Here is a 15,747-nt window from a genome sequence, read left to right on the forward strand (position 1 = left end):
CGGAATTGTATATTGCGCAGGCGCGACCTTGTGGAAGGTGACCGGCCGTCAGTCAGCTGTAGTAAGTGGTACTGGTGAGGTTTGCAGTCCGATTAGAAATGTCTTCTTTGCAGTCAGATTTTGAAAAGCGTAAACAAATTAGTGTGAGAGGCATTGCTCAGGTTGAAAATGTGACAACCATCAAGAAAGCTTTCAACAGGCACCTCCACTACACACTGGTGAAGGACCGGAATGTGTCCACACCGAGGGACTACTACTTTGCTTTAGCTCACAGTGTCAAAGACAATCTTGTCTCGCGATGGATTCGAACCCAACAGTTCTATTACGAGAAAGACCCCAAGGTATGTTTGTAATATTTTCGGAGACCAGGTTTGTTACCCACACTTGCCTGGGGTCATTGACATGACGGTGTTTGGGCACGCCCCCCTCTTCCCCGACTGAGTTACGACAGGCTCCTACAGCCCGTCGGTCTCGTTTTTCATAATCGTTATGTAATTCGACTTTATTTTCCGGAAAAATTTTATACATAATTTACAAAAAAGAGAATATATTCGTTCTTGATGTCGATGCGATACATTTTACATTCCGGCGACTGGTATTTGACTGATTTGATTTTAACTTTACTGACCAGAACCCCCCCCCCCCCCCCAAATTCACTGACCGGCTTAAAGGATGGGGGGAGGGGGTTAGATTGTCTAGTTATCTAATTATCACCACAACAGACGAGTTTAGTTAAAACCGTTTCGACTCTTTCATTGCTTTCAGAACCGGCATTTGTGTTTTTATACTGTTGTTCTTTTGTGTTGTATTTATAGCACGGATAGTAGCTTTCATTTCTTTAAAACTGTGGATGACAGGATATGAATGGAATACTTAATTCTTTTCAGCCTCTGCTATAGCATTGTTTGACATCCTGTGGTAAAGAACGAGGGGAAGAGGAACTAATGATACCACTATTTATAGATGTTCAGATACGTGTAAGATTGAGGCAAAGAAGCATTGCCAAGATTCTCGTTGATATTTTTCGATTCTTAAAGTAAAATGTTGAGAATCTTGAGAGAAAAATATCTTTTTCGTTTGTATTCATTACTAATAATTTTTGTTAACTGAAAAAAATTGACTCCCCCCCAAAACGATTACATGGCGTATAGTGGGACAGCTTCACTTTACTTTGCTTTTTTATAAAGTTCAGACAAAGTATTGCAATTAAATAAGTGAACTAAATATATAAAAATATCGATTTTGTAGCAAAATTACTGTTCCTAGTAGGATACGAAGAATACTATGTTTAATGTGAATAATTGGTAACCTAGGTGTTTAATACTTTTTAATTGTAATAAATCTGTCTAAGGTTCTCGGCCAGCGATCACTCCCAAATACGTTTGTAGTTTTGTGAGACACCAGAAGGGTCGTTGTGGGTGGACATTTTTGGGAGAATCTGTGTATATCCTCCACTAGAATAAACTCTTAATACTGGTGTGTGAAGTAATTGGCAGGTATGGACCAATCATGTTTATTAAGAGAGCTGGAAGTACCAACTGTTGAATAACTAACTGAAAGATGTTAGTCGCTCAAATGGCCAAGAAATGCCGGCGTCATTTTCATAGAATCTGGAGAACATAATGATACCATAAATCTGTTTTGTATTATATGATATGGAATGTAAGCTACAAATTAAGTACAAACTGTGAACATGGTCATATTGTATAACTTTGAGGTTGTGTCCAATAAGTTTAATACAGAAACTGCGTACTACAATGCATAGTCGTTTATAATCTCTGCTGTTTCTTCTGTTAAATGGATACTTAAAAGAAACTGTGCGTTCAGTGTTCTTTGTAGAACATTTTCTTTTCATTGTGTTAATAATAGACCGTCTTTGAATTTTGAACCTACCCCTTCCGTCGATTGCAATCCGTGACCTATGTCAATGAATCGAAATGTCAGAGATTATAATATTTATTTTGAATGAACGAAAGAAATTTGTGAAATTCTTTAGTCATCGTGTACAAAGTGTACCGATCCCGGAAGTGATAGGATGCGGCCAAGGACACAGCCCTTTTGATCTTTGGTCTGCATGCCGGTTGGGTCCTTGGTCCTGACAATCCATGATCAAGCTCATTCTTTTCGATTCTTTACTCTTGTGTGACCTTGTCTTCAGTTCATTTGTGGCAGATACGGAATCTGTCATTATTAGATGTTGGGCAACATTTCGTAGATCGAGCCATGTATTCATTCATTACGCCGTTGTTAATGATGTTTAGAAGTAGGAATATTACGCTGAATAGATCCATAAAGTGTTGTCAATATTTTCATTATATTTGCACCATATCGGAAGTTGTTTAAAGTAAAAGTTACAGAACCGCCTGAGACTTTACTTTATTTCATGTACTTTTTTATTTATTATTTTAACGGTGAACCGATTTTGATTCGACGTAGAGCACAGGTTATCGTAGGCCTGTACATTCCGCCGAAACGTTGGTAAACACTCAATAAAATCTTCTCGGTTACCGTAGTTAACCGACGTTTCGGGAACCAACTTTGACCCCATCATCAGGGTTCTGATGTGATTTTTAACTTTCGCTCTCAGAATCAGATTTCGATAAGAACAAAAATAACAATAGGCTTGATAATACAGTGGAACCTCGATATAAAGCGGGTTTCGGGTCACAGCTTCAGTACCCACGTTAGGTGTGAAATACGTAAAACACGTGTAATCGTACTGGGGAACATGATCACAGCCGCGGTAATCCGAGTCGGTTGTATAACCATGAGCGATATATCGAGGTTCCATTTTCTTCGAGTGCTTTCCAACAGCAGAATGCCTACAACAGACAAGCACCTATATACAATCATACATACAAGAGAACACAGGCAAATTGAGGATAAAACAAATTAAATAGCTTTAAGACATATTTTCATAATTTAATTTGGGCAGTTTATGTGAAACATATTGCACAGTGTTTATGTTGCAGTTACAGTCTGCACAGTTACTGATCAGTACACATTTTTAATTTTACAGTATTTATTTCTTAATTGTTTTCATTTGACAGGAATGTTTCATGTCTGAAAAATTCCAGAAAGGATGGTACAGAAAATAATCATGTTAACAAAAATAATGAATACTCCATTACAATTTTGATTTTCCTTTCTATTTCCACAGTAGATACTTCATATTTAATGAAAGGAAAGTAATGTTACAATAGATTTCACTCTGTATTAACAAGATCTGACAAATTATCCAATAAAGGCAGACTTCCATATTATCCATTTCCATTTTTATACTGATTTAACTGTTTTTCATTGTCATACAGTATGTGAGACATGTTTCATGAATATGATATAAATAATATTACTAATAACAGTTATAGTACAATAATACCAAATTGTTACTGCTAGTATTATCATCATCATCATCATCACTGATTTAATTTTAATATTGTTTTTGGCGTTTGTTGTAGCGTGTGTATTACCTGTCTCTGGAGTATTATATGGGACGATCTTTGCAGAACACAATGATTAACCTAGGGATTCAAGGTGCTTGTGATGAAGCCATGTATCAGGTGTGTCACTGTCATTATTACTGCTGTTTTATTCTTATAATAATTATTAGCTGTGGTACTAGTGTAGTATAATTGGTTAAAGACTAAGGTAAATTGTCCCTGTGGCTAAACTGCAGCTCTTAAATATGTAAGAGTTTGACGGTAAGTATTCCTACATTTGCAGGTTACTGCTAGTTGTGGATGAGTGATTAGCTTCACAATATGGCTGATTTTATCATTTCAAAAGAGCCTTGATTCCTGTTGTGTAGGAGTCTATCCAGTGCTTCAATTAATGTTATATGCTTGAATGTGCAAGTATGTGTTCTTGCAAATAACAAATTGTAGGGCAGGGAACATGGACTGGAGGTCTTGATGAGACTTACAGAAATTGTTAAATATGTCCATTTGAGTGTGACTTCTGGAAAATAAGTTAAATATTTTCAGTTGAATTTAACTTCTGGAAAAACAGGTTTAAAATGTTCAGTTTAATTCATGAATGTGACTTTTTAGAAAATGGGTAAAGTTGAATATGCTATCCAGAATACTCGGTGATATGTTCAGTTACATTTGACTTCATAAAATATGGTAGTGTATTAAAATGTATTTGACTTATGTAAAAATGGGTAAAATGTTCAATTGAGTGTTATATCTGAAGAGGATTTGACACTGTTTACAGTAATTTAACTTCTGGATAATAGGTTAAATCATTCAATAAAATTTGACTTTTGGGCAGTCACTTCAAACACTCAGTTGAATTTCATTTTTGGAAAACATTACAATATTAAAATTAATTTTATTTCTGGTAACATGAACATTCTGACTTGACATTGACTTGTGGAAAATAGGTTAAGTTTTTCAGTTGAGTGCAACAATAAGTATAAGTTCTATCCGAACTGTCCCTCTTCAGCTTGGTCTTGACATTGAGGAACTAGAGGAGTTGGAAGAAGATGCAGGTCTGGGTAATGGAGGTCTTGGACGATTGGCTGCCTGCTTTCTTGATTCCATGGCAACATTGGGTCTTGCAGCTTATGGATATGGGATCCGCTATGAATACGGCATCTTTGCTCAGAAGATAAAGAATGGAGAGCAAGTATGTGAAAGGGCCATTTGTATTTCATGTTTTTTTTCTTCAGATAAACTACTTTATTATATGTTGATATTACGAGGCGCGTCCCAAAAGTAAGTTTCCCACTCGTCCCACAGCTAGCAAACCTTATATTGAGCGAAGCGACTGTGCGTACGTGATAGAGCAATGACGTAGCATGGCGCATGCACTAACGGCACTTCCCGCGTTCTCACAGTAGCATCGTTGCAGCCGTTGAAGATGGAGGTTCTTATTCCAGCTCCCGCCGACTGTGAAGTGCGGTCAGTGATAACGCTAGGCCGCACACGGCTCGACGGACAGCAAGTCTCCTGCAGGAGTTCAGCTGGGAGGTGTTTAATCATCCAACCTACAGCCCGGACCTCGCTCCCAGTGATTTCCATCTTTTCCTACACCTCAAGAAATTCCTGTCCGGTCAGCGTCAGCGTTTTGAGAATGACAGAGAGGCGGAGATGGTTGTCACACAGTGGTTCCAATCCCAGGCGGCAGACTTCTACGACACAGGTATTCAAAAGTTGGTCCCACGGTATGACAAATGTCTCAATTCCGGTGGCGAATATGTTGAAAAATAGCTGGACACTTGCTGTATCTGTTGCAATAAATATTTCCATGAAATTGTGTTTTGTTTCTGTAAACGGCCCCAGGGAAACTTACTTTAAGGACGAGCCTCATATGTTATCATCCATAGTGAGTTGTTATTTTTACTTTTCCATGGTTGTGGTGACATGATGTATAATTGTGTTGTTCCTCAGATGCCTTCTGGTCACTCCTGAATCTCACATTGTCTTTCACCTTGTGTTAAGTTGTAACTAATTTATATTGCGTGCTCTGTAACATTGATGGGTGTAATGCGCACTGCCATTGGACAGTAAATTTACATCACTCTTTCCTGTTGATATTATCTGGCTGTCTGGCAAATTTAACTGGTTCCTATTTGGGGTCATGGAATATAGTAGCATTCCCTCACAGACAGATGTTAAGTTGCCAAAATCAGTTGATTACGAGTCCTGTGTATACCGTATCCCTATTATGTAAGACTTGAGGTTCTCACAGCGGTGAGTATGAAGATATCCGTCTTCTGGGTTATTGCGCTGTGTAGTCTGGTCGATGTTAGCCAACGTTTCAGAGGTCATACTGCCTCCGTCATCAGGGCGATGAGTATGAAGATTTCTGTCTTCTGGGTTGTTGCGCTGTGTAGTCTGGTCGATGTCAACCAACGTTTCAGAGGTCATACTGCCTCCGTCATCAGAGTATGAAGATTTCTGTCTTCTGGGTTGTTGCGCTGTGTAGTCTGGTTGATGTTTACCAACGTTTCAGAGGTCATACTGCCTCCGTCATCAGGGCCCTGATGACGGAGGCAGTATGACCTCTGAAACGTTGGTTAACATCGACCAGACTACACAGCGCAATAACCCAGAAGACGGATATCTTCGTATCCCTATTACTTTATAAGTTTTTGAGTTTGATAATATCGTATGTATCTGAAATAACAACAAAAATTAAAAGTGCTTCCTGTTGGGATAGCGCATTCTAGGGTTTCAAAGAATTAGACAGTGTAGGTTTTAAAACCATTTATGCTACTACTAGATATCTAGTAGTAGCATAAATGGTTTTATTTATTTATTTTATCTGTGTGACACGCCACGTTACAAATTACAGTGATCAGTTACTGTCTTTACATCACTATAGTTTTTTTTGTTTGTTTAAATTTGACAGTCTAATCACAAAAGTTCCTATTAAATATTAAAATATTAAAATATTACTGTAATTAACATTTAAATATTTAAAATATATTAAATGATGATCTCTATCGAAATGTTCGATTTACATTAGATCAACACTTTTTACAGGACATGTTTCAGTTCTATAAGAACCATCTTCAGGTGTGTAAAATAATATAAACTTAAATATAATTTCTTAAATGTAACTTTTAGTCGGATGTTTTTCAGATTTCAAATGATGTTTTCTTCTAGATTTATTGTATTTTTAATATCGTATTCGAAGTTGTTCAGTATGTACGTCGTGCTTAACATGATTTGTGTGGGTGGACGTTTGTTGTTGTTTTAGTATCCTGTAAAGTAAATAATATAAATACTAAATGAATATTAATAAATTAGAAATAGAAAATAAAATAATATATTTGATTTTTGAAACATACCAGAAATGAAGTTGTGGAGGAGTCACTATAGTTTATAAACCATTAGGTTGTTATTTTCAATTCTTTTAATAAAGTGCTTTACAGTTGCGTACTTCTCAAAGATCTATAATTGTTTGAAACTAGAGACTCTCTGCACAGTTGTGTTAATGTTAATTCCAATATTTCAGAAGTTTTCATGATAGCGCGTGTCAGTGTTGTTGATAACAAGAGGTTAAAATGAGCCAAGATATTGAGGTGTCTAGTGGCATTGTGTTTCACAAAAACTGGTTATTTAATGGCATAATTTGACTAAATATTTTGATTGTATTTAATGTTAGCAGGTTCACTAATTTCGTTGAGAAAGATTTTGTATAATTTGAACACCGTATTTAACTTTACATTTAGACTGTGGATAAACATATTTTGCTCAGATGTATTACTTAGACATCATAATGAAATGCCAATTTGAAATCTTCCTTTGAATGATGTGTTTGTGTCTCACTCACGTCAAGGCATAGGTAAATGTGAGTTAGGACTGAAGACCTTTCTGTAACTTTCCTATGGTACATATGGATATGTAATTAAAGGAGTAGATTCTGCTATCTTTTAACCACATTATAAACTTCTTCTTCTTCTATGGCTCTCCGGTCCGTATTCGGTCCATGGCCTCCTAAATTCTCCTCTTCCATTCGGTCCTCTGTTAGGTCCGTCTGTCCGAGGCTTTGATTGAGGTTTCGAAACATTTTCCTTTTTACGCTGCAAGGTTGTTAGCCTTGCGACCAACCCCCAACCTGGAGGACCAGGGTATCTGTCTTAGTCTGACCTCTCCCCCTCGACCAATCTGGCTAGGGAGGCCCTACCAGTAGCTCTTGGGATCACTGAGGTACTCAAGCCCCACCACCACGACAAGGTGCAGGTACCCTTCCCTCCAGGAATACCACAAATTAGAAAACCGCTATGGTGTTAATGCACAAAAATACTAATTTTATATAGTGTGGGAGCATATGGAGGTGTTACTGTTTGAGAGAAACAGGACTGTGATTAGATTGAAGAAACCAGATAATTTGATAGCAATACTTCAGTACTGAGCCTTGATAAATTACTTCCTCTGTTGTCTCTTTATCATTGGATTATAATGTAGAGTTGTTGGAATTCTTGTGCTTTGTATTAAAAAATCAGCTCTGAAACATGAGCAGACGAAGTTTCTTCTTCAGTCAAGGAGTTAAGGGAATTGAACTAAGAACTGCAAGTTTTAAATGTAATTCATAATGCAACATTTTAATTGCAACTTTGTAATTTGTTTCCATGAAACTTGGTTTAGAACGAACAGAAATAATTTGCCATCACTGTATATTATTTACAAGCTGTGTATATAGTATATAAGGTACTGAACAACTCGTGCCAATAGACTACAGATTACATAAACACATAGTAGTAGAAGGAGAAGTTGTATTTCCTTGTCATCACAAAATCGATTGCTTCAAATTTTGTAGCTTCCCCTATTTACTCGTATTGTTTAAACTTGCTTTATAGTTCACTGGTAAAAACAATAACACAACTATGGAGGCGTGTTATAGGAAATTTCAGGCATTTGCAATATTTCAGTGTTAATGTGAATTCTTTTTCTTGGCAATGGCAATATAGCCTACCCGTTAAAATGGGATCCACATTAATATTACAACTGCTTAGAATTTGTCAGATTCAGTTCTTACTCATTGTCGTTAATAATAATTTTAACTACGCAGTCTAAAGACAGTGGACTTGCACATATCTTAATGATGAACTTCGCTAAGCTTGCTTATAGAAAAGATGATTTAAGTATGAGACTAATGTCTTGTAATTTTTTTGTCAGACGGAGGAGCCTGATGACTGGCTGCGGTTTGGTAACCCATGGGAAAAGGCTCGCCCAGAATACATGCTACCGGTCAACTTCTATGGTCATGTGGAAAACACACCTCAGGGGAAGAAGTGGGTGAACACACAGGTATATTACGTTTCATTAAGTCTACTAGGTTTTATACGTCGTAATATCTGGAATCATACTGTTTGTCTTAAATTACTATTAAATTATATAATAAAATTCAGGTCAATACACAAACTTTATTTACTGATGTTAAAATTTAAAATTTGCGCCATTCATCGCTACAACCATGTTACAATAGAGCGCCTTTATTCACTACATGTTTCGATGCAAAGCATCATCTTCAGGTGTTATCCTTTAAAACTACTTTATATTACAAATGCATGTCTTTCAATTTATTTGTCTGTTTTGTTCATTTTAAATTTTAACATCAGTAAATAAAGTTTGTGTATTGACCTGAATTTTATTATATAATTTAATTATAAAACACAAACATGACGCATTTAAACCTTAAACTTAAATTACTATGTTCTGGTAGGTTATTTTGTCAATTTATTGTATCAGCATAATGTAATTCATCAATGTGTGCTGTGATATTTTAAATTCAGATGTATTTATACACATTTAATAATTATTATTAAAATATGACAATAGCAGTGAGAGTCTGTTCAACCCTGTTTTAATGTCTCATGAGCTCGTGCACACGTTTCTTTGTTCAATGTATATTACAAAACATTATATAAATAAAAAATATAATTAAATGTAATATGAGCATATCCTTATGTGTGTGTTCATATACATGAATACAAAACTGTTTATAATTTGGTGTACCATACGGTATTGAACTATATTTTAGCATACTGCCATGTAGAAGCGGTAGAGAAACTGTTGTATTGATATGCAGGACGGTCTTAGGTTCTCAGATAGTGTCCTGGTTGGTTATGTGGCCGGAATCCAGTGATGGTGCGTGAATTTAGTTTTAAAACTATGGAGACCAAGTGTGGAAAGGAGTGCAATGACATGAGCGCAGAGTACTTAGTTTAATTTGAACATGAAGCCTGTTGTACTGAAATGCGTTCTACACCTTCAAAACTTACTTTTGGGTTATGCTTTGATTTTCTGATAAAAGGGTTTAGTGATAGTAAGAGACTGTACGTCAACGGAAGCAGCGCGCATATGTTAACTGGAGCTGTTCTCCTGTCTAGTAGTTTATGTTTAACATTCTTATGTCAACTGACGACAATGCTTACACGTTATGTCCTTGTTACATCTGTAGGTTGTATTTGCGATGCCATATGATAGTCCGATCCCAGGGTATGGTAACAATGTGGTTAACACATTACGGCTCTGGTCAGCTAAGTCTCCTGTGGAATTCAACCTTAAATTCTGTAAGTTAATTATGACTAAATTTACTGTTTTTCTCAGTAAAATATTCTGTATGATTTTAACTTAATAGTGATTAATTAATTGATTTCTGTATTGATTGATATGTTTATTTGTTTATGAATGACTCTAAATTTTGGAAGCCAATGAAGTTTTAAATTACTATTCAGAATTTATTTACAGAATTATGCACTGTTGACAAATATTAACATTAATTATTTTTTTATATACTCATGCATTTATTTATTTATTTATTTGCTTGTATTTGTTTGCGTATATTACTGTGTTCACGTCATGTTGTTGATGTAAGACTTTCTTAAAAGTTTATAAACCTGCTAACTTTTATGTTTATGGTTATTTTTGTGTGATTCTTCTGATGTTATATACCTTATTATTTAAACTTTTTGTACCTGCCATCTTTATGCAGTATAAAATATGATATAGTAGAATGATTGTGAATGAAGAATGAGGAGATATCTGGGAAGGAAATGGTCGTGGAATCTAGGTTTTTCTGAAAGGACTGGGGGAACCGTGAAGAATTTCATTCAGGATAGATGGTCCACAAAGAGTTTCTGGCTTTCAGAAGGTTAATTAATGAAGAAGGAGTATAAGAACTAGCATGAGTTGATTATGTTCAGCAAGCGAATCAAAATGTATGAAGTATTCTAATAATGTCATGTTGTTTCTCGCTGTAGTTAATGACGGAGATTATATACAAGCTGTGATTGATAGAAATATTGCAGAGAATATATCTAGGGTGTTGTATCCCAATGACAACTTCTTTGAAGGAAAGGAGCTGCGTCTGAAACAGGAATATTTTATGTGTGCTGCAACTTTGCAGGTGAGAGATTGTTGCTTTCTTCATACTGTATGCAATGAATTGTGATTCTTGGATTGTTGTAAACTGTCTTTTGATTAAATCACTAATGATTACAGCAGTAAGCAGAGTTTAGTTTTAAAGAGTAACCTGGGAGCTTAATCAAATTCTGGATTGTAATTTTAATAAAATAATTACCTTTTATACTGGTGTTCATAATGAAATATATAATTTGAGAAATGTATCTGATGAACTCCGAGGAACCCTTTACGGAATTTCGGTTCTACCAAACGCAGGTTAAAAATCAATATGAGGAAATATAAATATAATTTTCATAATGGAATATTGGTAAAGATAAGGTTATGCTTGTCCTTAGTTGTCATGCAATGAAGACATACAAGAAAATGAATGTATGGCTCCACACATTTTTAACTTTAATAATAAATACTGTTCCACATGTATAGTCATTCATGTCCATAAGCACCATACCATGAAGGTAAGGCCCCACACATTCTATACATTGGTAGTACGTGGCTGTAAGTAGCCAGTTTTATACTCCGGCAGTTTTATTTCACTGTGAATTGAACCGTAGTAATTCATCCTGTAGCCAGTAATTTTACTGATTCCAGTTACCCGAATGTGCACATATTTTCTGTTGTAAGGATGTTATTTATCATTGAATAATATGACAACATCTTCGTTATGTTCAGTCATATATAACAGGAAAGAACCACATTTCCTAACATGAAATTCAGATGTATCGCAGGAAATACGTTGCATAATTTGCCATCCTATATTTTTTATATTTGTATCACACAAACCTGCTTATTATTCCATTGTTTGTTTTTAGCATTTGCTGGAGTCTATCAGAATTCTTTGTGCCTGTGTGGGTTCTGTGATGAACTACATTTGCGAAATACAGTATTTATGCATTTTCTTTATGCAGAGAATACATAAAAATTCAAATAATTTTTCATAAAAGTCAAGTGAAAAATTATTCGAGGAAGAAAATTTACATAAGTAAATAAGTAGTCTGTTTCTTGTTATCAGTGCATGATAAGTGCATACAATTGAGATTATTTTCAATTGCTGGAAGGTACTTCATGACAGTTGTATTATAGGATATCATTCGCCGCTTCAAGTCTTCAAAGTTTGGGTGTCGTGATCCTGTACGGACTTCGTTTGACTCTTTCCCTGACAAGGTGGCAATCCAACTGAATGACACTCATCCATCTCTTGCTATTCCTGAGCTTATGAGGATTCTTATTGATGTGGAGGGTTTGCCATGGGAGAAGGTACGAAACATTTTTTTATGGACTCTTTGTACCTAAGCTGCTCATGGCCCTGTCTTACTTAACCCTTTTGCAATCCCTTTTTACGTAGCACTCACATGTTTTTTTTCTTACCCTTTTCACATTCTCCCTGTACTGAAGCCTTTAATAATTCCTCTCCTTCTGGTGGGAAATGAAACTCTTTTATTCCTCAAGGATTTAAATTAAATGAAGTTTAGTTCAACTAAAAAGTAAAGATATATATAATCATAACAGTGTCGGTGGTCTAGCGGTTAGAACGCTGGCCTTGTAATCCTGGGGTCTCGGGTTCGATTCCCGGTGGTGCCCGAATTTATAACTTGTGTTGGGCAAGGCCGTGGTCTATGCAACACGGAGTTTTCCTCCGTGGCATCCCAACAATTACTCCATTCACACACAGAAGAAGGCAATGGCAAACCACTTCTGGATCATCTGCCAAGAACGTATATCAACAGGTCCCAGTCCGAGAAAAGGATGGAAGGATCCTGTTCATATGGACCTGTCGTCAGACAGAACACTAAATAATAATAATAACAGTGTCATTATCATGCAGTGCAAATTTTCTTGCAGGCTTGGGACGTCACAGTGAGGACTTGTGCTTATACAAACCATACTGTTTTACCTGAAGCACTGGAGCGATGGCCTACATCCATGTTGGACAGCATCTTGCCGCGCCATCTGCAAATTATCTATGAAATTAACCACCTCCACCTGCAGGTGAAGCAGCTTCCTTAGTAGAATGCAAGAAAGTAAGATAATGCATGGGGGAAGTGAAAGAGGAGGTTAGCTTTTGTGAGTCTTTCTTTCTGTTATATATTTTTCCTCCTCATTCTTTAATTTCTTCTTTGTGTTGCCATCTGTAAGACTCGAAGAAGGTGAGAGTTTTCTTCATATTTTTTTTTTTTAATAAACCAAGGAGCAGATGAAACGAAACAGACAGATGGAATTTAAGGCTCTCTCAGCAATGAAGATGTTGATGGTCGTGATGCCATGTGGACTTGTAGGTGGTTTCTAACATTTTTAGAGAGCTTTCAGCCCTGAAGGTGAAGGCAGTTTCTCCAAAAATGTCATTACCAGCCTATAAGTCCAGTCACATGTTCTTCCGTCACATAAAGAGACCAAGTTGCTACAAAGAGTAATGTGATTTATATAGGAGGTGCAAAAGAAGTTTCCAGGGAACTGGGACCTTGTGAAACGCGTGTCACTTGTAGAAGAGGAAGGTGAGAAGAGGATCAATATGGCTCATTTGTGTATTGTTGGTTCACATGCAGTCAATGGGGTTGCCCGAATACACTCTGATATCATCAAGAATGACATGTAAGTATGTGCGGTGCATCCAGAATTAAGAATGGGCTTTTACTTTGAATGAAGCCACCTATACAATATCAAATTTCCCACTGTAGGATGTGTTGCCATTATGTTTTTTTCTCTACAAGTTACTTCATAGCTTACTTCTTCCGAAGACAGTTTTGATCTTTTAATAATATTATGATACTTTTTCCCGTCTGATTTCTAAGAACCTGAAAATTAAAGTATACAGAACAATAATCTTGCATGTTGTTTTGTATGGGTGCGAAACATGGTCTCTCACTCAGAGGGAGGAACACAGATTGCAGGTGTTTGAGAATCGGGTGTTGAGGAGGATATTTGGGCCTAAGAGGGAAGACGATGGGGCGTGGAGAAAACTGCACAATGACGAGCTTAAAAATCTGTACTCCTCTCCCAATATTGTCAGGGTGATTAAGTCGAGAAGAATGAGATGGGCGGGACATGTAGCGCGCATGGATGGGACAAGAGGTGTGCAACGGGTACTGGTTGGGAAACCTGAAGGGAAGAGACCGCTGGGGAGACCTAGACGTAGATGGGAGGATAATCTCAGGCGGGATGTATGGGAGATAGGAGTTGAAGGAAACTGGATTTTGTTGGCCCAGGACAGGGTCCGGTGGAGGGCTTTGGTTAATTCGGTGATGAACCTTCGGGTTCGGTAAGCCATCTAGTTGGTTGGGTCCACTATTTGGGAAGCCTGAGGGGAAGAGACCGCTGGGGAGACCTAGACGTAGATGGGAGGATAATCTCAGGCGGGATCTATGGGAGATAGGAGTTGAAGGAAACTGGATTTTGTTGGCCCAGGACAGGGTCCGGTGGAGGGCTTTGGTTAATTCGGTGATGAACCTTCGGGTTCGGTAAGCCATCTAGTTAGTTGGGTCCACTATTTGGGAAGCCTGAGGGGAAGAGACCGCTGGGGAGACCTAGACGTAGATGGGAGGGTAATCTCAGGCGGGATCTATGGGAGATAGGAGTTGAAGGAAACTGGATTTTGTTGGCCCAGGACAGGGTCCGGTGGAGGGCTTTGGTTAATTCGGTGATGAACCTTCGGGTTCGGTAAGCCATCTAGTTGGTTGGGTCCACTATTTGGGAAGCCTGAGGGGAAGAGACCGCTGGGGAGACCTAGACGTAGATGGGAGGATAATCTCAGGCGGGATCTATGGGAGATAGGAGTTGAAGGAAACTGGATTTTGTTGGCCCAGGACAGGGTCCGGTGGAGGGCTTTGGTTAATTCGGTGATGAACCTTCGGGTTCGGTAAGCCATCTAGTTAGTTAGTTATGATACTTTTTAGTATATCAGACCCCTGCATGCTCTTTCCTTACTTTTCACATTGTAGTTCTATCACATCGATGTGGTAAGTATTCCTGTTACTGCGTATATGTAAATTGATTGGCTCTTATATTAGTTTGTAGCCAACAGAACAGAAACAGAGTTCTTAAAATTCAAAGGACCAAGTAGAAATAACATAGGTTTGGGATGCTGTCATTTTATAATTAAGCATAACTGATTATCAAAAATGGGCTCAAATATAATGTCACTGCACAGCCCTCCTGTAAAATGGATTAATTTGCCTCAAAATTTGTAGGCAAGTCTACTACATTCCTCTCAAATTTAATATAAATCTTCACTTTAAATGTTGTTCTTGCTTTTGCAACTGCTGCTCTGTCTTTGGTGCTTAACCAGATTTATCTTTAACCCCTTCAGTGTAATGCTCTAAGAGAACAGCTGTCTGTTCTGTGAATGTCAGAAATAAACTGACCTCTTGCCAGCATTCTTTTGTTTACCATTGCTATTTAAATAGATACAGAGAACATCTGCAATGCAAAGAAGAGTCAGTTGTCTCATGTTAGAATAGTCTATTTTATTTTGGCATTATCCATTGTCTGGTTAAGAATATATACAAAGCTTTGTAAACTGGCCATATCTCTGCTTTCAGATTAATCTTTATGAACTGTTTGTTGTGGTTTACCCTTAATCCAGCTGACCATGCATCACACAGGGAGACTAATAAACTTGTTGTTGTTGTGTCTTATGTCTTTTTTTCTTACTGTTTTGTTGTGTCTCATTGTTCTGTTGTTTCTTATTGTTTTTGTTGTCTTATGTTTTTTTGTGTTATTGTTTTGTTCTGTCTCATTGTTCTGTTGTTTCTTATTGTTTTTGTTGTCTTATTTTTTTTTTGTGTCTTATTGTTTTGTTCTGTTGTTTCTTATTGTTTTTGTTGTCTTATGTTTTGTTGTGTCTTATTGTAGGACCACTGCCACCGGGTAAAAA

The 15,747-nt window shown here is 37.1% G+C and overlaps 1 protein-coding gene across 1 annotated transcript in view; it reads left to right on the forward strand.

Moving 5' to 3' along the window:
* The window catches only part of Glyp (glycogen phosphorylase), a 21,520-nt gene continuing 5,773 nt past the window's right edge, over window positions 1-15,747 (forward strand). The window contains exons 1-9 of the mRNA XM_022073806.2: window positions 1-341; window positions 3,459-3,560; window positions 4,447-4,629; window positions 8,631-8,762; window positions 9,916-10,027; window positions 10,718-10,863; window positions 11,961-12,134; window positions 12,720-12,866; window positions 13,303-13,466. Coding sequence (XP_021929498.2) covers window positions 99-341; window positions 3,459-3,560; window positions 4,447-4,629; window positions 8,631-8,762; window positions 9,916-10,027; window positions 10,718-10,863; window positions 11,961-12,134; window positions 12,720-12,866; window positions 13,303-13,466 — 1,403 coding nt within the window. The 5' untranslated portion in view covers window positions 1-98. The remainder of the gene's footprint in view (window positions 342-3,458; window positions 3,561-4,446; window positions 4,630-8,630; window positions 8,763-9,915; window positions 10,028-10,717; window positions 10,864-11,960; window positions 12,135-12,719; window positions 12,867-13,302; window positions 13,467-15,747) is intronic.

The sequence above is a fragment of the Zootermopsis nevadensis genome, unplaced genomic scaffold (genome assembly GCF_977971745.1).
Source record: "Zootermopsis nevadensis isolate Lab colony 2312 unplaced genomic scaffold, Znev_1.0 Znev_ptg000003l, whole genome shotgun sequence".
Lineage (NCBI taxonomy): Eukaryota > Metazoa > Arthropoda > Insecta > Blattodea > Termopsidae > Zootermopsis > Zootermopsis nevadensis.